This window comes from Chlamydotis macqueenii, chromosome 8 (genome assembly GCF_036417535.1).
Source record: "Chlamydotis macqueenii isolate bChlMac1 chromosome 8, bChlMac1.mat, whole genome shotgun sequence".
Classification (NCBI taxonomy): domain Eukaryota; kingdom Metazoa; phylum Chordata; class Aves; order Otidiformes; family Otididae; genus Chlamydotis; species Chlamydotis macqueenii.
Genome location: NC_141563.1, coordinates 19,200,329 through 19,226,635, shown reverse-complemented (window position 1 = coordinate 19,226,635; position 26,307 = coordinate 19,200,329). Strand labels below are relative to the sequence as shown.

Below are 26,307 nucleotides of genomic sequence, written 5' to 3'. Positions count from 1 at the left end.
TCTGCAGCACAGAGGCCTGACAACAGATTTAATTTCATCATGACAAAGCTGATTAAATGCCAGAAAGAGCCACTCACCCAAGCTAAGCTTTTTTTCTACCCAGGCGACTACATCCTTGGTATATTTTGACCATGCTTTAGCATAGGACAGAGCCGATTCAATTCCGTTGTCATTTCTTAGGAGCATGCTATCAACCTCCTCTGCTCGAAGATGTCCTGAAAATAAAGCATCGAACCCAAAGAAATGAATTTTAGACATGATCACACACTGAGAGCAAAGCCAGTATTAGCCAACTCTGAACACTTAAGCAGCTCTGATCTTGAGTTGGTCTTTAATGCTAGTTGACTCTAAACAGGACTGACAGAGGTTTTAGAACAAATTAAAGGGTCATAGTATTTTGTCTGGAGTAGTCATATGGTCAGTATAACTTTCTTAAAGAAAGTGACCCAACAAAACACCAATCATATGATGACATACAGAAGTGCTTCAGGCCTTGGTTCTGTCCCTCCGCCCCCGTGAAAAGCAACCCAGGTTGGTTATTCACAAATGCATGAAACCTCTGCAATAGCAAATTTTTTATAGTGAAGTTTTAACGGCAGCATAGGTGTAAAAAAGTGTCTGAGCAACTTATAACATTTAAGAAGATGAAAACATAGATACAGAATAATGTTTATTAATATTAAATGAATTACCTACCTTGAATATCATCTCTTTCATGCAGTGAACCCCCAGACTCCACAGAAAGATTCTCAAAAGACTGACATACAAGGAAAAAAAAAAACATTAAGTCAGAGAAGAAAAGCTCTCACTAGAACTGACAGACTAATGAGATAAACAGCATCATCTGTCCCTTTTTTTTTTGCAGGTAAAGCAACAAACTGTGCTGTAACTCCCTCTCATGTAAGGCACAATATCTTCTAAGCTCCCATAGCTGTTGATTGAGACATAACAAATAGCAAAGAATCATTATATATCTTTAAATAGACAATCTTGAAAGGCTTTGATGAGTTAATTGTTTAACAAATCGAGTTGATACTTAAGTGACCTCCAACTTTTCTTAGATTCCTACTTTTCTTTTAAAAAACATTTTATACAGACCTGATGTCATGTAACAAACAATCCTACAAGCCATTAGAATCTTGTATTTCTTCCTCAAGGGAATAAAGTTATGATTTCTCCTAAATTACTTGCAGGTGTGCACTGCAGGCACAACAGCTGATGAGTAACACTTGCTAATGAATCCCTGATAATCAGTACAACCTGACAGAATTTAATCCAATAATAAAAGGAATTTAGCACAAGATTTCATCCCTGCCTTTGTCCTCATGCTGCATTTTGCTACCCCTTTAATTGTGTAAGTTGAACTATTTGTGGAACTGTGCTGTAAACCAGGCCGCTGAACAAATTTAAGTGCATAAGAAGTTTACCTAGTAACTACCGCTTCCTTAAAAAAAAAAAAAAAAAAAACAAACCCAACAAAACCCAGCACAACTCTACATCATTTTAAATGAATAAACTACTCTTGAAAACACAAGCAGAGAGCAAGCAGAAGACAAAGGCTGAGAAATAGCTGCAAAGTAGCCTTAAGCTTGAAAAGAACAGCTTGTTTCCATTTTAGATTTTGGTGCCGTTTTATTTTCAGACTTAAAGCTAAAATGGAGCACAGTAACAATGATGCAAGTAGTTCTTTTTTGTTCCTTTTTAAAAATATAAATGGAAACTGATCATAAATCACAAAAATCCCTCAAACAATAACTGTTTACTTCACAGCAAAAGCAGCTTTTCCATACACCAAAACATGCAAGGTATTAATCATGAATTACATTGAACAGAATCAAACTACAGTCTAAAGAACAGCCCCATTCCTAACAAAGTGGAAGGGAGTGGAAGGAAGACTAGTACAATTCCTGTACAACACTGCAGAGTTTCCATAAAATGGAAGGGCTTTTTCAAAACAGGTGGGAAATCCATCCAAAGCTATCTACCAACCAAACAGTAAAAAAATTAAATAAATAAATAAAATCTGAATTTAAAAATGGATCAATATTCAGTTGCACAGAAAGTCTGAACATTCCCAGACACAGTTCTAATTTGAATGTAAAGTATTATTGTTTTCAAGTAGATTTTTAAAGAGGCATACAGTTGTTAGGGAAGAACAAGTAAGAAGAAGAAAAAACCCATACTTAATATTAACTCAGGAGGCACGTAGAAGTTCTGGTCCTAAAAATTATTTCTGATTCTGTAAGACCTAAATAATTTCAGTCCTGAGAACTATTCACTCCTTTCCAGTAATTCAGGCACACAATCTACTTAGGGCAGCTAATCAATGCTCATTTACCCATGCACATTCACCCCACTGCAAATATGTAATGCCACTTTTTAAAAGCAAGCACATGGACAACTACTTTTACTTGTGTCCTACAATTTATTATCAGAACTTGACCCATACAGCTTGCCCACTCAAGCATCCAATGACTCATCCCAGTGAACCCAGGCAAAAGAGGAAAGGAGGAAAAAAAAAAAAGCACCTGACTTCTAGAGAGATTTCACTTCTCCACATTAACCACTCTCTTCTGCCTTTTTTCCCCATTACCCAAGAACTCTCACCCTGACAGAGGCAAATTTTATCCTTCTCCTTTATTATGCTCTCAGATCTACATAGCATCAAATAGCATTCAAATAGCTTGTTGAATAATGAAAGGTCCAAAAACATAGTTAGACATGCCTGTCTCTGCTCTTCCAACATATTCTAAAGCTCTTCTGATTTTAATAAAGAAATATCTTTGCTTTCACCTTGTACTTCTGGTTGTACTAAAGCTAAAATGAAAATAGAGGTCTCTAACTTAACAGGCAATTAAAATATCTCTCTTTAATTAACCCTCAAAGCCTTTACATGTTAATTTCGACCAAAATGTTATACTCTATTCTTTTAAAGATACAGCTAGCTGCTATGTTCAACCACTGAACGTACTCATCTACAGGAATGAAAAGTTAATACAGCTCCTTAAATATTTTGCATTTAACTCCTCGTAACACTCAACTCCTAGTTGGCCTCCAAATTGCTCTCTGAATTGCGAATCAAAATGAAATGTTTATTTGTTAAATGTGTATTTATTTGCCTGAATTAAAATGCACTTAAATTTAAGACAGATTTCCAAGAAATTGAACCATATTATCCTACCTGCTCCAAAAGTTATAATTGTTCCTTTCCACATTAGGAAAAGCAAATGACACTACAAAAAAGGGTTTTTAAATATAGGCTGCTGACTTCTGGAACATTTGAAATAGAATTCCTTCTCCATTTCACTGTATTCTAATTTCGCCTTGTTCTTCCCCCACCCCCATGTTCAGAAGAGTGATCACTTCACAATACAATATATGGGACCATCTTGTTCTACAGGAACACAATTTGCATTGCAAAGCCATTACAAGATAAAACACTGGCAAATTCAGCACCTTCCTTCTGCTGCTGAACAGATTAGCAGAAATAGTACTTGTTCAAAGAATCTCATTTAAGTTAAATGAGATGCTGGCTTCTGTGCTATTTTATTTCATACTTTCTATCAGCAGCCTAATCCTCTGATTCAAAGTCCCTGGAACCAGTTTTCCAAGTAGCCTCCTTTCTCTCCATGTTGTTTGCAAACATGAGTTTTGTAGCAGCTACAGAAGTAGAACTTCAGTGATCATCCATCTTTCTCTTATGTGTTATCAAACATAGTGAAAATTTTAAAAGATGACTACTCAGCTGTAGCTTCATAGCATTGCTATGATCAAGCCCGTATGAAGGAATGCTAAGCCTTAAGTACGTTTCAATTAAGCCTTTACAAAAAACCCCACAACCTAAAATTTTTACTTGCTACAACTTAGCTTGTCATACACGCCAATTATGAACTGCATTTTCCTTGCATGTAACTTTTAATTTAACTTAATTTACTTGAAAGTTTGCTTCTAGATACACAAAAATTCAAACCAGTATTTGGTACTGACCATTTTTTTTACTCTCACCTTCAAAGTGTTTAAAGAGGAGTTTAAAAACACTAATGGTTTTCTTTAACTACCTATAAGTTGACAGTGCTATTTCAGTTCTCTTAGTGAACTGTTGTTGAAACTGGGCTCTGCAAGAAGAAGAGGTTATTTTGTAATGAATATTCATCTTTAAAAGCCAAAAAGAGGTCACTAAACCTTTAGCTTCTAGGTTTAACAGGTCTATTCTAGCTACTCCAGCATGCAAATCATTCAAGTATCTTAAAGTATTTAGTTCTTTTCACTTAACCAATTTAAAAATCTCAAATACGACTACAGCAGGTTACATTTACGTATTTGAGTGCTAGCCCCATTGAGTCATCACTGGCATTTAGAACAGACAATACATTCAAGTATCTGAAACCTTGAATGCATTTTTTCATGGGTTTAATCTCGTTTTAACACTTGGAAGACTCCAAGTGTCTCAGCCCCATGAAGTACCGAGTTTCAGTGGAAATTAAAATCCCCTTTAAAAGATGTAATTCCACACTCCAAGAGAACGTGTTTAGCCTACCCGACTTCTCCGAGATACAGGAAGTCCCAATGACGAGCCATTGTCTACATCTCCCATAAGGAAGTCTGAAACGCTGTCAGAAAAACAAAGAATTGTGTTATTTCATTACTTTACCTCAGACCAAGCAATTTCAGATCACCGAGAACAAAAATTCAGATAGCGTTTCTAATATACTTTGAAAGTTCTGCAAAACAGTATTTAGTAAGTAGTCTTATCTTCCCTGCAATTTCTATACCATCATTGTTTTCCTTGTTAAGAAAAAACCACAAAAACACACTCAAAGCAGTAAAACTGTTCTGCATGTGGTTACTTTGTATTAGTTTATCAGCTAATATTTGTACAAAATAAAACTAAAGGCTTTTTTTGTTATTGTTTAGTCTTAATTTGATTTAGCTCCAGCAAGCTCTTTAAAAACCTTCTGGATTCCCACTTACACGTTTCCAAAGGTGAATGCCAACGTTTCAATGGAAGAAAATATTTCACTGAAGAGTTCTCTCTTATTTTCTTCATTAACTTCTTTGAAGTTCACCGCTTAGGAAAAAAAATGAAAACCAAAAGGTGAGAGGTGGAGTCCATGAAGTTTACTAGGCATAAAGGCAAATTTCATACACAGTCGCCTACAGAACATGCAACACTATACTTTTCAGAACAATTGAAAAAATATAGTTTTAAAAGATATTAGCAAGAAAGTAAGCACTAAAGGAAAGAAATTAAGACAATCCAGATGCTTCCCACAATGAAATCAGATTACTCCTTCACTTCCTATGTCTTCCCTTTCAGAAGCTTTGTGTGGGAACATGACAGTAATGCGAGGGGAAGAGAAAAACAGTCATTCACTAGAAGAGTCAAATCACACGGCAGCAGCAACTCCACAGAACAGCTCACAAATGCAGTCAAATCTTTGCAAAACTATTTTTTTTTCTGGGTAGAAATTTCAGAAATCATAACAGGAGCAGTAGTTTACGGGGGTGCTCCCTCCAACTGTATACAATCCTGTGTATGTATCCAGAACACAGCTCCAACTGTATACAATCCTGTGTATGTATCCAGAACACAGGATTATTGGCTTGAGTACAGACAAACAGAAAGCTATCAAAAGGTAGAGCCCATTGCAAACTCTTCAATTATTAGCTCCATCGTCTGCAAAAAGCCCCTCAGTTTTGTCTGTTCAAAGTGGAGAAGAATCTCAGCATAACTACTGTTGTTCCAAAACAGGAAAGGGAGCATTCCTGGACAAACTAGATGATTCAAACTGGTGATCAAGATCAGTATTTAAGCGCTCAACACTGAGCCTTTAAGATACTTCCATAACAAACTGGAATAATGAGACAAGAAGAATGATTCATCCAGAGCCTCTGTTAACAACTAGTGGACAAGGGGGAAGAGGGAGAAAGGAGAAGATAAAAAGCACAACCATTTTCGTCTGTTTCCAACTTAACTCCTTGGTGATTCGGAAATTTTCTGTAGAGAAGTCGAGTGCACTCCTTTGAGCTGAACCTGAGCCCCCTAGATGTAAGTTTTCCCAGTTTCACATTGGGAGAAGTGACCATTTCAAATCATTATTTACTTTGAAAAAGCTTATTTTTTTTTTAAGCAATGCAATATTCTTAATTATCTGGATGCCTAAGTTACACTTACAACCATCTGTTTCAGAGATACTGCAATAGGACATCCTTTTTTGCAAGTGCTGTGACAATGTTAATTTATGTATCCTCATCACATGTGAAGTACAAGTATGGAAATAATATACCACAACAATTTCTAGAAGTAGCATGAATTAAATCACATTAAAATGTTGCCTATTCTATACATATTTTCTTAGCAAATTAAAGTAACAGACTTTAATCTTAAAAAGTATTCAAACTTCCTGCCAGGTGCCTAAACACTAACAAACAAAGTACAGTAATCTGCTCCCCCATTAGATTTCCTTTGTGAAAGGAAAAGTTTTTAACCAGTAAATTAACACAGCTGAATCCATTCCTTTTTACACAGCACACCAACAGGCCTGATCAACATTTTTATAACAACTATTTTATACAAAGTTATTATTAAAAATATGCATTCTTCTCATGGGCTATTTTCACAATTACTTGCAGATTCAGAAGAATATCGTAATAAGCCTACAGCATTAAAACCCCAACACATATTGTAAAAATATTAACAGTCTCTGTTGTCACGTTTCACTGCTAGATTACGGCTTTTCCTACCTCTTAATTCTTTGACGCTTCGTAATTACATTAGAAAAACGCCTCTGGCACCTTTGTTTGAAATGAGACTCAATAACACTCCACAGATGATAATTTTTTAACAGTTCTGTAAATAGCAGTGGATTTGTTAATTTTTTTTTAAATTCAGGGTAGTTGAAAACCTCAGGTTTCCAGAGATAACACTGCTTATAAATCTAAACTTTGCATTCCAAACCATTAAACAGCAACAGTTATGACAAGATCTATTGATTAACAGTCACTAATGACTGGAAAAATCATTTGAGTGCCAGCATGAAACACAAACTGTTTCAAAACTAAGAGGAATTAACAAAAACTGTCTATACATGCAGAGCACTTACCAGTGAAGCATTCGTATATCCATTCACTGCACTGTCTTCAGAGAAAGAGCACTTCTTTCACTTTGCTAACAAGACATCAATAGAGACAGCCTCTCCCTAAAGAAATACTGCCTGTTTCACTCTGCCTTCCTGTTCCAGGAAGAGTTTTGTTAAGCTTTACATGTTATATACAAAAAAAAAAAAAAAAAAAAAAAATCCTTTCTTTTCAGAATTCATCACAAATGGAATAACCAATCTCAAATTTTTCAGAATTACCACTTCTCCCAAAAAAAGTTAGTCCAAGCTCTTCGTAAGTCAGTGGAATACAAACAGCTTTCTTCTAGCTTACTACCACTGGAATGCTGATGTACTTAACATCAACTTCAAACCTTGCACGCTCTTTCCCCAGGACATCCTGACTGCACACAATAGCTACTGACAACAATGAACTATAGTAATCTTTCCATGTCTGGAAATGACAGCTATCTATCTATAGTTCTACAGTTTCAAAGCAAGCATACAACTTAACAACGCTTTTAAGTAAGACTTCAGATGCCACATAATGAACTTTAAAAAATCATATGAAAGCAATACAATAAAATCTGGCATCCAGTAGGTAAATTGCAACCCTAGCTTGCATTAAAGTGGATCTATATTTCCAAAGCTAGCAAAGCTGTCTTCACACTGAGATGAGTTTGGTAACCTCATCAAAACGCTGCAAAACACTGCAAAGTTTCAACTCTTGGGTCAAGCCATTAAAAGCTTTCTGAATCAAGCAGAGAACACACTGGGGAACTAGCAACTGCCATGGAAGTTTTGTAAGTTGGAATTGTAGAAGCTGAAGCAGCGCCTGCAGACATCTGAGCATCGCTACTGAAACTATGAAGAAGAGACTGTCAGGTGTCAAGACCAAAGCGCAGCCAAGGCCTTTAAATGATGCTGCTTAGACAGCTCACAGCGACCACAGCAGAGCACACTAGCTTCTGCCATGCTCTCTTGTCTCCTTCCAGTCAAATCAAGGCAGCACAGGGGACACAGCCATGCCACAGTTTGCAGGAGTTCACTTGCTTCCTTCTTCCCCCTCCCCATAGACACATGCAGGAGTGGCAGCAGCAAAGCTGCATTGCCAGCTTCTGCAGAGCCTGGACAAGACTAAACCACATCAGCTTGCAGAATTTATTCTTTATAGGTCAATTTTCTCATACCTAATAGATATGGTAACACCATCATCTTTTTCCTTACACAGGAATACATCTTCAGTCCACACTTTACTAGCTGACTTTTAAGCAGTAAACAACTGGCTGACTTGTTGGAATCGAATCACAGAATGGTTTGGGTTGGAAGGGACCTTTAGAGGCCATCCAGTCCAACCCCCTTGCAAGGAGCAGGGACATCTCCAATCAGATCAGGTTGCTCAGAGCCCGGTCCAACCTGGCCTTGAATGTTTCCAGGGATGGGGCATCCACCACCTCTCTGGGCAACCTGTTCCAGTGTTTCAACACTCTCATTGTAAAAAAAAAAAAAAAAAATTCCTTATATCCAGTCTGCATCTACCTCCCTCTGTTTTAAAACCATTACCCCTCATCCTATCACAACAGGCCCTGCTAAAGAGTTTCTGCCCACCTTACTTATAAGCTCCCTTTAGGTACTGGGAGGCCGCTATCAGGTCTCCCTGGAGCTTCCTCTTCTCCAGGCTCAACAGCTCCAACTCTCTCAGCCTGTCCTCGTAGGAGAGGTGCTCCAGCCCTCTTATCTTCGTGGCCTCCTCTGGACTCTCTCCAACAGGTCCACATCCTTCTTATGTTGGGGGCTCCAGAGCTGGATGCAGTACTCCAGGTGGGTTCTCACCAGACTGAAATAGAGGGGCAGATTCACCTCCCTTGACCTGCTGGCCACACTTCTGATGCAGCCCAGGATGTGGTTGGCTTTCTGGGCTGCAAGCACACATTGCCGGCTCGTGTTGAGCTTCTCATCCACCAGTATCCCCAAATCCTTCTCCTCAGGGCTGCTGTCAATCCATTCTCCACCCAGCCTGTATTTATCTTTAAAAACGTGTGGGGAAAAAAAAAAAGGTAGGAGGAAACCGAGTGAAGAGTAGTAATATGCAGACTGGAAAGAGGCAGAAGAGTATTCTCGGGATCTCACAGCTAGAGAGGATCAGCAGGCTGTCCAGGCCCCACCACTCTACTTATAATTCTGTGCTGTATAATTTCACCAGCCTGTAGTTACTACCAAGTTTGGCAGCTTTCCCAACTTTAGCTGGATGCCAACAAGACAAGTTTGAGGAACTGTTTCCTATTCCCTTCACAATAAACTTTGCTCTGAATTTACATCATGGATACAACAAACTGAAATTACTTCACCTTGCTAGAGCTATTTAACTTCAATGCAGAACTATTAGGAAAAAAAAAAGCATACCTAAACAGGAATTTCTATAACACAAGTGCAATTTTCAGCTTTACCACCAGTCTGCATTCATTCTAGTGATTCAGTTAAGTTAAAAGGTGCAATTTAGAGCAAAAGAACAGTATAAATTTGAATTCTGCATGGGATCAGGAGAACCATGTGCTCTGTGGCCATCAACTATTCAAAAACACTAAGTGGGAAAATAACAACTATGACTATGATGGTGTGCCAGACTGGGAAGTGACTTCCAGAAATAGCAGGATAAACAGGGTCCAGGCAAAAGACTTCAGTAAGTCTCAATTCTTCCAGATCAAGTGAGGTGTCTCGACTAAGTATAGAGGAGTAGCAGAGTCCAAGCTAAAAGGCCCAGTGAACCACGTTATGTCCAAAATATAACCAGAGAAATCAAGGTTTTTCCCCCCTTACATTTTCCTGCAACCTCAGTCTAAAATGGTAAAAGTCTGACATTATCTGTTTTGCCAAACATCATTGTCTGTATGAAGATTAAGATAACACGCTATAGCTAGTTTTTCCTTCAGTCTGTCCAATAGGCATCCAAAGCAGAACTACAAGCACGTTCGTATCATTCCTGCTGAAGGACCTCAGAAATGGCTGACAGGCTTAAAAGAAGGGGGACAAGCACTCTAATTTTTGCTAGCATTCAGATCATTCCTATTTGCAGTAATTTAAAGGGGGTGGTCTGTCTGCATTGGACATGACATTCACAGTGAAATCTGTCCCACTTATGAGAATAGTTTACAAGCCCAAGTCACTGACAGTCACTGGTTCCAAAGTTACTGTAACTGATTTCTTTAAGAGAAAAGGCAGTCATTTGTTAAAATAACCATTTGCCTCCTGTGTGAAGTTCCAAATACAAAGTAGGTTTGAAACCCTGGTATTATGAAGAGATTCAAAAAGGTCTTTCTAGAACCTAAACCAGCTATGCTTCTATTTCTGAAGGGAGGAAAAAAAAACCAACAAACCACCACGCAAATCACAGCTTGTTTCTATTTCATCCTCTCCTAAACAAACATCAGAAATTTTCCATGCCAGGTTAATCTTCTTCCTAGTCATAAATCTAACTACAGATACAAAGCGCTTCCACGTCTTTTTATAGTTCTGTCCTCCAATGACAAGAAACAGATGAGTCAGATTAATTTTCATAATGTTGCTTTAACACAGCCTGGGAAGACAGAGGAAAAAGGATACTGGTTCTGTCCTACCAGCTCCTCCTTCTTGTAGCTTCCTGTTTATTCAAAAGTTACATTACTTCTAGCGAAATAACCACAGCTGAAAACCTGTGAATGCATGTGTTACTGACAGGCCACTGTAAGCAAACTTGAAGTCTGATATGCTTACAGTTCACCACACGCTGTATTTTTACTTCAGCTTTCTCAGTTCCAGCAGTCGTACACTTCGGTTTGAATACAAACATGGAGCAGTATGATCCTCACAGAAAAACCAGCTGTAAAAACTGAACAGGTGCTGAAGAGAGAGACAAACCACCTTCACGTTTACCACAGGTTGTACTGGGGGAGGTAGGCTGTTTTCATCCAGCAAAGGTTTTGCTGTTCTCAGAGAAGCAGGACTGAAGTACCAGGCTGAAAGGCTGAAGCCCTGTAACTCCCTGTTTTCATCTCCAGACACATGTGGAATACAATACACGGCTGAGCAAATAGCATGGTATTAGTACATTAGCAAACAGTATTAGCAACGTCTCCATATGAAAGTACTTATTTGTATCAAAGGCTACAAATATTGAGGCAGGACTGACTGAGACCGCCTTCTTTAGTGTGATTCGGAGCTCCCTTTCCTTGCAATTAACCTGGGAACAAGAGAAGGCCAGGTAACGCAGTGCCGGATCACAGGAATGATGCTTTGCCACAGAGCAAGTCTCTATTTGCTTTAACCAAAGAATAACCAGACAGTTTGCACCAGCCTCTCCATTCTAGGTCCAGAATGTATACTGCTTATGAGACAAGTGAATAACTATCTGAGAAATGAGAAATCAGTGAGAATGCTATGAACAGCAATTGCACACCATATTATTTTATTCCACCAGAAAACACTATTTATTTATTCATGCTGGAAGAACACACGTGTATCAGATCAGCGCTGCACATCATATCGCCACAGTACTTTGGATCCTGTAGCAGGATTCTTAAAGCTGACAGATTCTCAGCACTGTCAAACCATTGCCCATGAGAAAATTATTCACAGAGTAATGTAACCAACAGCGGGGAAAAAAGTCAAAACTTGAGCGCAGTTCCAGCTCAAGGACAAAGACTGTTACCATAATAAAATCAACTCCTTTCATGCCTTTTTCTTTGAGAGGTTTCTCAACATACAAAATCATATTTAAGATAGTTCGAGTGAGCTATGGCTGAAGACAGACTTTTCAGATGTACCTGAAGTACAGTCTTACAACTTGTTCCATTTGAACACGTTGGACAGAAAACTGGGAGACATGACTGTACCGCTTTTGTTTCAAGTGGCATTCTTAGAACAATAGAGTGCAGTTACTTTCAAAATTCTGTAATTATACAACATGCACAGTGCTTTCCTAGTAGTAGTTCTTATTTCCGTATATAAAATACTGCAATCCCTCCATGACTGTAGCTACTTATAAACAATATATCAACAGTGAGTGAACTCTACAACACAAGCAAAATATTAGTAGTTAGTTTATTTCAAGTGTAAACATATTAATTATATGAACTAAAAATCTGTTTAGGGGTAAAGCTAACAAGTATTTATGCATATCTGTATTGCCAAAAAAAAAGCTTAGTAATAAAGTCATCTGCTTGCTGTCAAGAGAAATGAACTAATCCTAATTAACTATTCAAAGAACAGCTAATCATCAAATCAGGCAGAAACAGATGCATGTAAGAGAATGTATGAAACCAGTGCATCTGCCTAGGGTTCGGTGCTATTGAAACAGTCTGATGGAACAGTGTGCACCAAGAAGATAAAAAAATATGTATAGTATCAAGTTCAGAAGGCTGCAAGTACTCTGGAGGAATGTATTATGTAATTCAAAGTGCTTAATTCTCCACTTCAGAAGAAGAAGGGTAGAAATCCAGATCTGGAAAACTGGTTCAGCACTAGAACTACAGAGAGTGACCTTGGACTTATCACAGACTTTAAATCAAACACAAAAATTGACAAAAAGGTCAACATAATTATGGAATCCATCAACAATGTCACCATGTGAGACAAGCAAAGTAATTCTACTGCTTTACTCTGCTATGGTAAACTTGGTCAGTACAGACAGTGAGCAATTTGAGGTATTGCACATGAAGAACAACCTTGCTAAGCTATTTAGTCCAGAGAGGGTAACTATTATTGCAATAGTTTTTGGAAATACGATTTAGCAAAGGTTGATGTGATTTGACTTAAGTCAGTTCTCCTCAACATTTCTTTAATTTAAGAAAAAGCAGTTGAACATTGTCCTGTGTCCACTGAAATTAGGGGGGAATGGAAGACACACAGTAATCTTACTGTAACACTTAAGCATGGAAACAGCTCATGTAAGGTTGATGCAGAAATAGGTTCACTAAACATTTAACCCATTCTCATGGATAAATATCTGATTACCATTGTACACATGTACTTAACTCCTCCTGAGATCAACAATACAAACAGCTCTGCATTCCTACTGCTATGTGCAATTCTCTAAAGCAAGTTCACAAGTTGTGGAGTTATAATCCTGTGGCCATTTCAAATACCAGGGACAGACCTACAGGAAACTACATGCAGCAGGAAGAAAATGCTAAGTGGGCTGCTAGTACCTGCCAAGATCAAACTATCTAGCAAAACTATCTATCAATATGAATGATCCCTAAGAAGCTTGGAAGAATCTAAGATATAGGAATCAGACAGCTAAACATGTTAGCATTTTAACTGATATTGCTACTTTACTGAGTCAGCAGTGTATGTTCAGACGTACTAAGATAATTAGGAAACAAGGGGAAAAACCCTAGAACAAGGAGAAAAAACTAAATGTGTCTCTGAAGGAAGATGTTCCACATGATTTAACACAGGCAAGAGGTGGAGATTTAACCCCACTCAAAGCATTCTCCATGCCACATATTAAAAAAACCGTACTGGTTCCACAGTAATATACTGGATTTATTCCATAGCAGGAAGATCTGCAGTCAAAGGCTACACAGAGGAGAAGCAGCTACAGTTTACAGAGTTGGAGTAACTGCGTGCTTCACCATTTGCATTGATCTGACACACAGAGAACTGCAGCAGCAAAGGCCCACAACAGAAAGTATTAACATACATGCGTGCATTGACATCTGCTGTTACCATGCTTATGATGTTTGTGGAATCCACAAGTGTCAGGCCATTCAGATTTGGATTGTTCATTTAAATATTTCTTCACTTCATACAAAAACAACACCATCCTTACAAATTCATAGAATTAAGCAAAGATTTTTGGCAAATCTCTAAGTAGATAAATGTAAGGTTTATCATTCTGTGATATTATTCTGTGATACACAGGTAAGAAAAGCTCGAGAACAAAAGCTTGTGCTTTGGAATTCGGTATGGGTTTGCAGCTAGCCTCCTAAAAGCAGAATTTTATTACATCAGCAGGAGAACAAGCTACTCAATATTACTTTTGACTTATAGAAGGTATTTTTAAACAAGTGTTAAAGTATTACTGTTAAAAAAAAAAATCCCTGTTTCTTCTGTATACATAGAATCTATAACTCCAAGCCAGAGTAGTAAATTCCTTACCTTTTACTTTTGCAATAACTGTTCCTGCAGCACTAAGAATGTCAACTGAGTTTAGAGTCTGATGTTTATTTATCACTGCTTTTAAAACACGCAGCAACTCCCCCAGGCGTTCGTGTACTACCTGATGCAGGCCATCTTGATTTTCTGAAAAAAAAGTAAAGGAAAAACTACATTAAAACAGTGAATTAACTCACAGTCACATTACAAACTACTTTGAAGGTATTCAGCTGCACTGAAATCTAGGGCATATGGAAGCTAGGCCTGCTTAGAACAAAGAAATCATTAAAAAAAAAGTTATACTAGCATTTGCCAACAGTTTACTTGCAATGTTGTATGCTGTTTACAAATAAACACATTGCTCCCCAGAAGTCAAGCAATTGTACTTAAGAAAAAGACTCTCTAGGAATACCCTAAAAGTTTTCTGCATTAAACTATCTATCTTCTTTTTCTCATGTCATTTCATCAACCACCATTTTGATAATTGCATATATTAAAAAAAGAATATAAACAAAACCAGATTTGGATTGCTCATTAGATATTTCTTCACCTGATACAAATTCAACACCATTTCTGTATATTCCAAGAATTAAACAAAGATTTCTGGCAAACATTGGCTGGCTTTCAACTCAAGTGTCAGCCAAATCTTAAACATCTCTAGTACACAAGCCTAGATCTACAAAGGTCTGTCTTTAAGCATGCCAGTCCTGACAAAGAAGTTGAACACTTAAATTATTTTGTAGAATTAGGCCTAACCCAGAAAAATTCTCAAACAAGCACACATATAGGGCAATGGTTTTTACAGCATATGTCTCTCGCCATCTGCCCCTACTAAATCCCCACCCCTCGCCTTATTTTTTTATAAAATAGTTCTTGTTGCATACATGGCACAGGTTAAACCACAAGCGCTTCCGTTCTGTTACAGAAGAGGTGCTGGTGCACGGAATTAAAGTTTCACATGCACTAGAGTGCTGCGTTGCAAGTTGTGGTAAAAAGCTTTCAAATTCAGGAAAGTCTAGCTTATGAAAAAGAAAAAGAGGATCTAATACAAGCTGACTCACTTCCCCACCGAGCAAAAAAGAATGGCAATTCTGTGTTGTCTGTGGCCATGATAACAAATAGGTCAATACAGACAATTACAGTATAGTGCAAATTGATCCAGCATTACTCACAGAACAGTTTCAAATCTGAGCCATTTTGTTCCAGCTATAAGATATTATATTTGAGCTAAAGGCACCTAAGTTTTTCTAATTCTTCTGAGGAATCAACAAAGTACAACATGACACGTGAGAACAGTATATCACTACTGTCAGGTGGGTAGATGGGGGAACTAGATAAAAATTACAGGCGATTGTATCAAGTGCAAAAGTAAGCCTTCTAAGGACCACTCGGCTTAATCTCCCCAGATGTCAGGGTTGTTTTTTTTTTTTTTTTTCAAACTCAGACTAGCTTACACATAGTCAAAGGAAAAACCTTGACTCAGGAAGTAGACTAAGGCAAAAACTTTATCTACCATTCACTGGCACTTTGCATGTTTTTTCCTGCTAGAGGGGAGTAGGAAATTCTGTATGCTTAACAGGACACACAGAAGTCTAGGAAAACCCATCTTACACAGCAGTAAATTAAGAAAGCGCTATGTAATTTATTAACAAAACCCAGTTGTGGCTTTATCTTAATGTACATGTATATTTAATGGTTTTTAACTGAGGACTCAAACACAGCAAAGGCAAAAAAAAACGTCAAGAGGCTGGTACTAAACGTAGCTATGATTCAGTACATACACACGAGTAGCAGAGGTAGTTTGACAAATACACATTGACCTAAAGGCAGTTGATAGTTCAGAGTTTGGAACTTAATGGGGAAAGCAATCCAAGTTTAAAGCAGTTTCCATGCCAAGACCAATAGTGGAAGTTGGAAGCTTGGGTAAGAGATTACATATAGGGGATATTAAATAATATAAAAATAATGAAAGGCATTAAAATAGTGGGTAGAATCAACTGCTTACCAATCTCTTTCAGTTAAATGTAACACACTTCAGATGACTGAACAGAGCAAGCAGGAGCCAGATTCAAAACAGAAAAGGGTGATTCTTCCTGTAAGAGATCCGTGGAATTTCTTGCCAAAACACAGCACTGACACAAGAAGTTCACATGGAAACAAGAAGAGACTGGACGAGCTCTTCTGAGTTTCCCTTTGAGTTACTAATGAGACAATAAATGCCTTACCCAGTTAGGTCATGGGTCCAGCTAGCCTGTGCCTTACACAGCGGCGGCGATGCTGCGTAGGAGACTAGACAAGACCGGCTGCTTTCTGCAGTCCAGTCCCCCAGCACCCACAACTGCTGCACCACAGTCGTTCCTATGCAGTTCAGTAACTGCTTACAGACCTGCTGTCTTTGAATTCATTTAATTTCTTTTGAACCTGCCTCCACAACTTCGTTTCACTCAACTACTCCACTCTTTAGTCTTCTGAACTACTAAGCATTGTTCTAAAACAAACAATGTAACCTACAACAGCTCAAGAACTCCTCTAAACAGAAAGAGTTCAGAGGATCTAAAAAGTATAGTAACATGGTATTTTCAGGAAACGGGATATTAGTTCAAGGTAATTCCCATTAGTTCATCAAGAAACATATCTAGTGTATAGACTTAAGTTTTGAAATACTTAAGGAGGAGGTAGTGTCTCATCTCTTCTTACAAACCTCCAGAGGCGGACAAATATTCCACAATCCTTCATTTGGACTGATTATTTACATTGGCAGGACTGGGACAGAGAGGCTTTTATGGAGGCATTTGAGGGCTATGTGCCACAAACCTTCCCCATCAGCTGCCTCTGTCTAACAAGAATATATGCAGTACTCCCATGAAGGACATAAATATTGTGGTCAACTAGAGATGGTCTGCAAAAGTGCACCATTTGACCAGAATGGTATCTCTTGCCTAGCCGAGATGAAAGCGTCCCTGTCTTCTGATGCACAGATGTCCACTTGTGGCTGGAAAGAAGAGAGTTCCTAATAATGTGATCAGGAATACCCATGCACATGTCCCTTAACCAGGTCCTTTTGGCAACATGGTGGGTAGACTTTTGGACCCCTAACGAGCAGAGGAGGAAAAACAAGGCAGGAAAGCAGCCACACCAATCTACAGATTACTCCCAGTCTGAAAGTCCTCAGGAAGGAATGCATCACAGGCATACGACAAATTGCATTAATTATGCTGGGGAGTTCAATGGGACCTACAACTGCAGGCTTGCCATTTCAAGATACAACAGCCACTCAAGGCTCCCTACAAGTTAGCTCAAGGGGGGGACAATAAAATACAGAAGACTAATTAAAGTATATCTGCTGCCAAAATGCAGTTTCTTAGTGTTAAGATTTGATATCTTACCAGATCAACAGAATTGGGGGGGGGGGAGCAAAATAAGTGGGAAGAGAAGAGAGAGAGAGGGAGAAAAAAAAAAGGGACACAAGCCTCTAAGTCTGAAACAGAAGCAGTAAGCTTCAAAGGGAAATGCAAGTTGAAAACAACTGCTGAGTTGAATTAGATGTTTATCATACCATCCAGGAGAACACTATCACTAAAAAAAAAAAAAAAAAAAAAAAGGCATTCAAGCATGAGATTAGTTATTTGTACTCTCAAAAGCAAAGGTCTGGCTACACCCAACTGAGATTTCTTTGTATTCCATCACTGTATTATTTGTTTACAAAACATCTGAAACATTGTTTCTGTGCCTTCAGAAGACAAAAGGTCTGTGACACAAGTGGTGCTTGGGGAGGGGTGGGAGCAGAAGCCATTAGGAACCACAACTACACTGCATTCAGCAACTGACACTCATCAAACAGATACTAAAAATGAGATTTCCTGCTCAGGACAGATTTATAAATCTCAGGTAGTAAAACAATCCAAATACACCAGATTAATAGAAACACAATTTTAACACTAAGGAGTCCGAGAACGGCTAAAATACCAAATCAACAGCAGAGCAAATGCCATTTACTGTGGAAAGAATGCGTGAGGAAATGCGTCTCCAACAAGTTCCTGCAGCAATTCAATCTGACTTAAGCAGTCATAAAAATGAATATTTACTTTCAGTTTTTTTCTGTTCCTTGTATCACTGTACATGTTCATTTATCTACATGAAGTCAAGTAGGAAATTCCTCCACCAATGGATGCTATATTGGGTAAAAAAAAAAAAAAAAAAAAAAAAAAAAAAAAAAAAAAAAAAATCTTTCTCAAGCTTGATAACACAAATTGCAATATTGTAGAAGACTAGTTAATACTTGGGACCAGAGGACTGCGACTGCTGGTGATCTTGCAGCACAGAGGACCTCTCTGGGCATGCGAGTTCAGCTGTTTACTTAGGTAACCAGTCTCCTCAAGTGTCCTGCAAGAAAGTCAGCCCTCTACCCCCCAGAAAAAAAAAAAAAAAAAATTAGAGCTCAAAACTGGGGCGGGGGGGGAGGCTCAGGGAGAGCTTAGTAGCCTATCTGCAAATCTTCTTTCATTGAGGTTTAAACTGTCTTTCACATCAGCTGAAAACAAGCTCTTCCAAACTGTATCAAAAATAATGAGAGGGCTGGAGCACCTCTCCTATGAGGACAGGCTGAGAGAGTTGGGGCTGTTCAGCCTGGAGAAGAGGAGGCTCCAGGGAGACCTGATGGCAGTCTTCCAGTACCTCAAGGGGGCCTACAAGAAAGATGGGGAGAGGCTGTTCAGTAGGGCCTGTTGTGATAGGACGAGGGATAATGGTTTTTAACTAAAAGAGGGTAGATTTAGACCAGATATAAGGAAAAAAAAAATTTATGATAAGAGTGGGGAAGCACTGGAACAGGTTCCCAAAGAGGTGGTGGATGCCCCATCCCTGGAAACATTCAAGGCCAGGCTGGATGGGGCTCTGAGCAACCTGCTCCGGTTGGAGATGTCCCTGCTCCTTGCAGGAGAGTCAGACCAGATGACCTTTAAACGTCCCTTCCAACCCAAACTATTCTATGACTCTATGAAACCTAATGCACAAGAAGGATATAATAATGCAGCTGGGAAGACTGTCAGTGTCAGCCAAGCCATCTCAGTAGCACACTGTTGTTATTAGCATCCCACTCAATGGTTTCAGTCACCACATTTTATAACCACTCATCCATCTTTAATGTAAAAACAGCACAAGCTACCTGTTTTCTAATTTTTGGTATTTCTCATCAGGAAGCCTTTGTTTAGTAAATATTAACAAGCTGTAATAGCCTTACAGCTATGGATTCTGTTCATGCAAAACAAAACTTGCTCATCTGCAATGCCAGTCACTCTCCCTGCCAAGTCAGGGCTGGTCACAATGCGTGCAGTTAGGAAAGGCACTGCTGTGTCAGTTGGCTGGTATTCTTTTGTCTGACCTAATTTTTTGTTGGCCCAAACATTTCTGAAGCTGTTTGTTTCAACAAATGTTTGCCAGGACAAGTTAAATACAGCGTAACAGAGTTTTTCCCCCTCCACAGCCACTGCACATCCTACATTGCTGTTCAGACGCATACAGAAGATACACACACCATTCTGCTTACTGCTTCTCCACCTAGAACATTAACAGTAGCAGAACATTAACATTTCGCACAGTAGCAGACACTCCCTCTACTATCCAATTTCTACCAGTCATAACAGAAGGGGAACCACTAATACAACTTTTGTTTTGCCATGGCTAAAAGTTTGTTTAGAACTGAAGCTGGTCACACTGGTGAAAAAGACAGGGCATCCAACTAGATAAACCAAGCCAAAGGTAACACACCTGTGAAAAATTCTTGAGGTCAAATTACATATGAGGCTTTCAAAGCAAATATTCTAGTCCACACCATCTAATAAGGTCCTGCTTTCCATAAGAAGCTTTATACAAGTAGAAGGATGTGACTATTTACTTCATGCATTAAATAGCTTTCAAGACTGTTACACACAGTGAAAGATACTATCAGCGTGGAACAACCTGCTATGCACACTCTCCACAGCCACAAGCTTATACACATAAACAAGTCTTTTGACTATGCGGGGAAATATATAAAAACTCATCTCACTTCTTGTGAAAATCTACTGTAAACAAGGTAACTTGTATTTTTGTACAAATAGTTTCTCCATCTACCCTCATGAACATGGTTAAGTGTCTTGCCTTTGGTAAGTGTCTACTATGAACTCACTCTACGGATGTTACTTCTGTTTGGATGAACACGTGCAACTGGATGAGAACACTTAAATGCCAGTTGTGTACAAAGCCGTCGGGCCATAGCCAGTGGCAGAAACTACCCATCACCCTTGCTAGTTCTAGTCTCCATTTTGAGAACTCCCTTTTTAAATAGCTGCTCTCTTGGGATCAGCTGAGGAGTGTGTACTTCAGCTGCCCGTTTACTTCCACTGAAATACAGAAGCCTCAATTCTGGTTTTAAGTATTGCTTCACATCTCTCTTTCAGGAGAAAGGGAGAAGACAGACAGAAGAGTCTTGCAGGGTGGTGGCAAGAACTAGGAAACAATATCTGCAATACGTGGATCCAGAACTTGTTATTAAAGTTCCACCTTGCAGAACACGAGCAGTCAGCTCCTCACAGCTTTCAATCTTGGAAGGATTCAGAGGAAAAAGTTTGAGTAACCAACATTTCAATCTGCAAGACCAACATCTTGGCTAAAAGACTGTCACCTCTTATTTACTAATAACCTCATTTTTGGTGCTATGGTAAATTACATCCTGTTTCCATTATGTTACACAGATGGGTTACACAGTATCAGTAGCTATGCCATCTAGGTTGGTGGGGTGGATGGAAATAAGTCAGCACTAGAAGGACGCTAATCCAAAGTAAAACAACTTGAAAGTAAAATCACGTTACTATCATCTTCATCAATGTCAGTATTGTGTACTTGGAAACTGTCAGCACTCTGTTCTGAACCTCATCCAGACTATGAGACTTCCCAGTGAACATCACAGAGTAGGCAAAACAAATCGTACAACAATGAACTGTGTGGAAATCACCTAATTCTCATCAGCGGTTTGGGAAACAGTCCCAGATTAACCCATCCTTTTATTTTTGCCCTCCTCCTCAGCTCCACTCTAACATGATTAACAGCCTTCCATATTTGTCTGATTTGACAGAGGTTACTATCACATTCAAAACACAACAAGAACCCATCAAACACACAGTGAAAGCATGTTTTACACTTTGGTTTGACCACATGCGAAGCTGACCTATGTCATTGCTGTCTAGTCTCAAGGAAGCTTTTATAAAGCAATAAACATATGGTATAGATGTGATTTTCATCAATTTTACAGATATAAAATGAACAAAACTTTTTTCCTTTATTGGTGGTGTAGGTGTTTTATACGTTGGTGTCCACAGTTCAGGAGTGACGAGACAACAGAAGTTTTAGCTATCACATTTATTGCTTTATTTGGCTGTATAAACATGCTGCAGACGTAAGGAATGAAACTGAAAAACAAAACCTCAAAGAATTTCTGGAAGATTTTATCCTTGTAGAATCTGTAGTAAGGCTGGAAGATTCAACTCTGTGTTATGATGCAGAATTAGAAGCTACCTACCCAGCCCTACATCGAGGAACACAGTACTTGAAGCTTGCAAAAGAGCAAGCTAGCCTGTCCTAGCTTTTTTTGTTAATGAGTATCATGGCAACCCTTGTTGTCATGGCATCATTAAAAAACGCTACACCAAATTCATATAGTCTTTGGCAATGTGTTCCAGAACTCACTGCAACCAAAGTTTTAATCATATTATATTTCAGCAAAAGTAATAATTTATGGAAAATACAGTTAAGCAATTATTTCAATTAAGAAAGCTTAAGGACATGTGAATTTGGATTAGGAATGAGGAAAAGAAATGCACAGAAATAGTAACTCAGACCCTTATATTTGACATAAAAGCATTAAAGTTCAGGAGGTTTTTTTTTTTTTTTTTGAGAAGAATAATATACAGATCCAATTCAGTGAGAATGTGAGAATGTACAGAAATTTTCTGCAAATAGCTTACTGGATACAGTATATTGAAAGTAGCATTGTTTGTTTTCATTTATTATATGCAAATAATGTTTTTATAATACAAGAAAGGATTTAGCATTTGGCAAGTCAGTTACCTATTTACTGCTAAACTACTACATTTGATCTTAAAATTAGCTTGTATAAATTTAAGTTAAAATTAAAAAGCACTTGTTTTTTTGTTTTTTTTTTTTTTGTATTTTAAGGGTGGAAGTTCTCTCTTTACTTTTTGAAATAAACAGGGTGAAAGTGCAGGATTTCAATTTTTGCAGGAAAACTGCTCTTGGGTAAAACACAAAGCTATTCCCTGTTAGTCTAGCCTTCCAGATAAGGCTTCTAGCACGATGAGTTTTTGTCGTGTACCACAAACACACAACCTGCCCTTTTCAGATTTCTCATTTGTTATCAGGGATTGAGCAAAACACATCAGTGTCCATTTAGATTCAGCCATTAACCACGCTGACTAGCCTCTGTGATGTGACCTTAAGCTATGGCTGCTTTTTTGTGTTTGTTTTTAAACTTGGCTAACACTCCTACTCCATTTTAATTACAGATCAATTCTGTACTTCTGAAAAGTCAAAGCTTATGTAAGAAGTCCTTCTTGCCAATGTAAACAGGGTAAAGGCAAGACTAGATTAATTTTCAGAAATTAAAGGAAAGTTGTAAAAATCAAGAAGTCTTAAAAAAATCTTTTCAAAAAGTCCAGAAAATAGATGGTATACATTGCAAAATATATAAAAATAATAAAAATCTTATCATTCTGCCTACATTGAAAGCAGTTAAGTATTTTCATTACGTTGGTTTGTCAACTGACATCAGCAGAACAGTTGTTACTTCACATTCATTTCACATTTAAATTCATAGATAAACTTCCCATTTGTCTATGTGGGGAAACTTTTTGGAAAAAAAACCACCACAATGCAGCTTTTCATTAATCTATTTCAATATGCTGTATGCCACATTCCTTCAACTTTTGTGTTCTACTAGCCTTGAGATTCCAGTCAACTAACCTAGATGTGTTCAGCCATGCAGTTTAATCTTTAGAATACATTAATCTTTTATTAATCCAAAATTTGAAGACCAAAAACCAGTAATGAAAATTGCTGGAGTTTCCTTATTTACCTGTTTCTGACAAATGAGAGTGAACACAGTACATGGCCATTTTAGCCACTGTCCACATCACTTCCCAGAGTCTTCCAGGAGTTTAAGAATAAAACTAGGTGAGGATAATGCTTCAGCGCTTTCTGAACACATTTTAAGTTAGAATTGTAAATTGTCAAGGGAACACAAGACTACACTCTTTATTATTAATACATTTGCAATAAGCCTGATCAGTCACATTTCACCAGAAAGTCATATCCATCAGGATTTGCAACTTTACTTTTAGTAGTATGCTACTTATTTCTTATTCAAGGGCATTTCACTAAAACTTAGTAAAGTAGTCCCTGGACTCAATCATTGCCAATTGAAAAAACTGTTAAAATAAAACAGAAGAATTTTCATGCTTTAAGCGACTATGTTTCTTGCATACTGGTTCAAGTTCCGAAAACATATGAAGTAATACTCACTCAGCTTTCACAGAACAAATTTCTGAAAGAACAAGGCAGAAAAGGAAAGACCGTCCCCAGAAAATTGATCTTATCACATCAAACTGGCACTCAGAAGAAGTAACATGAAAGTTTTATTCATTCAAAAGAAAATAAATTTGACCTTTGCTAACCCACATCAAGAGATTACTAAAAAAATATTTACCCTTTAACTCATTTTACTTTTAGTCTAAAAATACTATTTGTTCTACGTGGCTGCTCCTTCCCCTTTCAGCCTAAGTCACTGATTGAGTGAAGAAGCTAGTCTATTGCTGCCAGCCCACCTAGTTTTCAAAAGACCACACAAAACCAGGATTATGAGATTATATGGTGTTAAACAAGAGGTGCATTACTTTGTGCATTTCTTTTAAAGGATCTTTTAAACACAATTACCAACTGCTGTAGGATGTGATAGTATTTCATTTATGTTTTATTGATTAAAGAACATAGGCAAAATCAACTTAAATTTCCAGTGGGATCCAAATCACTACAGTAACAGCCAGTACCACTATTGTTTGTCTAGAAAACTGGTGAACACAAAGGATTAATTATATGAAGTTCCAGCATTGAAGTCCTGCTGAAACAACCACTCAAGAGAGTAAGGCCTGACTACATAACTTCCATAGGTGACACAACACAGTGATCAGGCATTTGAATGCTCAAGAGGAAATACTTTCAAAAATCTTCACAGTTCCTAGACTGAGGAACAGTCAATCCCCCCTGCAATATAACATTTTAGTATCAGGTATTTCACACCAAAACATCTTTGACAATTTCATATGAAGAGAAAATACTGCAACATTCTCATTATAGCAGCAACCGCTGTCACACTGGCACTTGCATGCCCAAAAAGACAACACTAATCTACCGCACAGCTCACTAAGCATTTTTAATTCAGTAGTATTTCTTCATAAATACATTGCAATACAAAGGTTAAAAGACAAACCACAGAATCTGTTTGCTTTATGGTTATGGATTTACACAGCTGTTTCCCCCTAGTATCACTGAAGTTGTCATTTCAACTAGTCAATGCTAAACTAAAAAAAAACAAAAATAAAAATGAAGGACATGCATGCCAGTAAAAACTACAGAATGTGAAAATTATAATAGAAACAGGCAGAACTTGAGTCAATTACATATTTGAATATGCATTTAATTTTTCATCCAATGGCATGCAGCATTTGATGTTGTATAACAAGCTTCTCTCGTTATTAAAAATCAGATTTACTTACACGCTCCAGACCTGTTGCTTTCTTTCCAAATTAAGTTCTCAGCCACCTTCTCTGCAATCTCCTGTCTAGTTATCAGCCAAAGCCAGCTACAGAAAGATTTCTCAATTTCTTGCTGAATTTGCTGGCTTGTTTTTAACACAAGGGCTTAAACAAGAATCCCAGGGAGCATTTAATTTAACCCCTCTGCAATCTTAATCCTACTGTTAGTTTCCCCTTCATCACCACCGGCATAAGCTATTTATCATGCTCACTTTCTCAAGGCCCTTCACAAACTGTCTTCACTCAGCTATCATAATTCACAATTAATGTATGCTACCAAACTTTCACCTAAAAAATTTGCACCTTACCAAATGAAGCACAAGACATATAGGACTATCCCTCCAAAAAGCTGCCTCCTTCAACTGCTCTTCTGCTGGCAGTGGTTAACCTACTTGTGCACTGAGACCACAGCCCATTTTGTTGACTAGTACTGTTCTGCTTCTTCATACCTCCAGTGATTCCAGTAAACAATTTTTTTTCCACTTGTTGTGAGCATTGAAGAACTTCTGGAGAACTTCTGGAGAAACTTTTCAGTTCCAGTTACGGTAGCCTCTAGAACAGAGTACCCTATATACAATCAATGAATGAAAAAAAAAAAAATCCCCAGAAAAAACCCAAGACAAATGCAAAATAACTTAAGCATTCTACTAAAGCATTCATTTGTATTGCTACTATCAACACTAAAACAGGAATAGGAATTTGTGAACACTGAGCAGTCTTTAAGCTAATGCTTCAGGAGTTCCCTGTCCATAACTATGTCAGCAACATCTGATTTTACAAATAAAGCTAAGAAAATGCTTTAGTCCAAATCAGACCATCAATCGACATGTTAAATTTGCTCACAACAGAGCCCTAAACCAATTACACCCGCATGAACTGGAAAAAAATGCAATACAATGCTCAGAGAAGAGCACCCTTTGGAAATACTGTGCTGCAAAACTGAAATTTGGCCTCAAATCCTAAAGATATAAAAATCTCTTGTTGAAAAGGCATAGGGTGAGAGAGAGGACACACTTATGCTTTAACTGCACCCTACAAACATTCTTCTTACAAGCTATTGATCTACAAGCCTTCAATTCATTTTAATCAAAGACAATGTTATTTTCAACACCTTAACCGAAACTTCCTCACCAGGCCTTCCACATCTTGCAGATTCCTAAAACTAGAAAAGGATTAAGACATTACAAGAGTTAGAAACACTTTATCCTTTCCAA

The 26,307-nt window shown here is 38.0% G+C and overlaps 1 protein-coding gene across 4 annotated transcripts in view; it reads right to left on the bottom strand.

The window, feature by feature from the left end:
• Positions 1-26,307, bottom strand: part of ARHGAP29 (Rho GTPase activating protein 29) — a 51,407-nt gene that overhangs the window by 15,037 nt on the left and 10,063 nt on the right. For 2 of the 4 annotated variants that reach the window (XM_010121808.2, XM_086753610.1), the window contains exons 2-6: positions 14,235-14,378; positions 4,972-5,068; positions 4,538-4,610; positions 697-757; positions 78-215 (exon numbers count right to left, since the gene is read on the bottom strand). In XM_010121808.2, coding sequence (XP_010120110.2) covers positions 78-215; positions 697-757; positions 4,538-4,610; positions 4,972-5,068; positions 14,235-14,378 — 513 coding nt within the window. Of the gene's footprint in view, positions 1-73; positions 216-696; positions 758-4,537; positions 4,611-4,971; positions 5,069-7,103; positions 7,308-14,234; positions 14,379-26,307 lie in introns of those variants that run through there. The other 2 variants (XM_086753611.1, XM_086753612.1) reach the window with 2 other exon arrangements.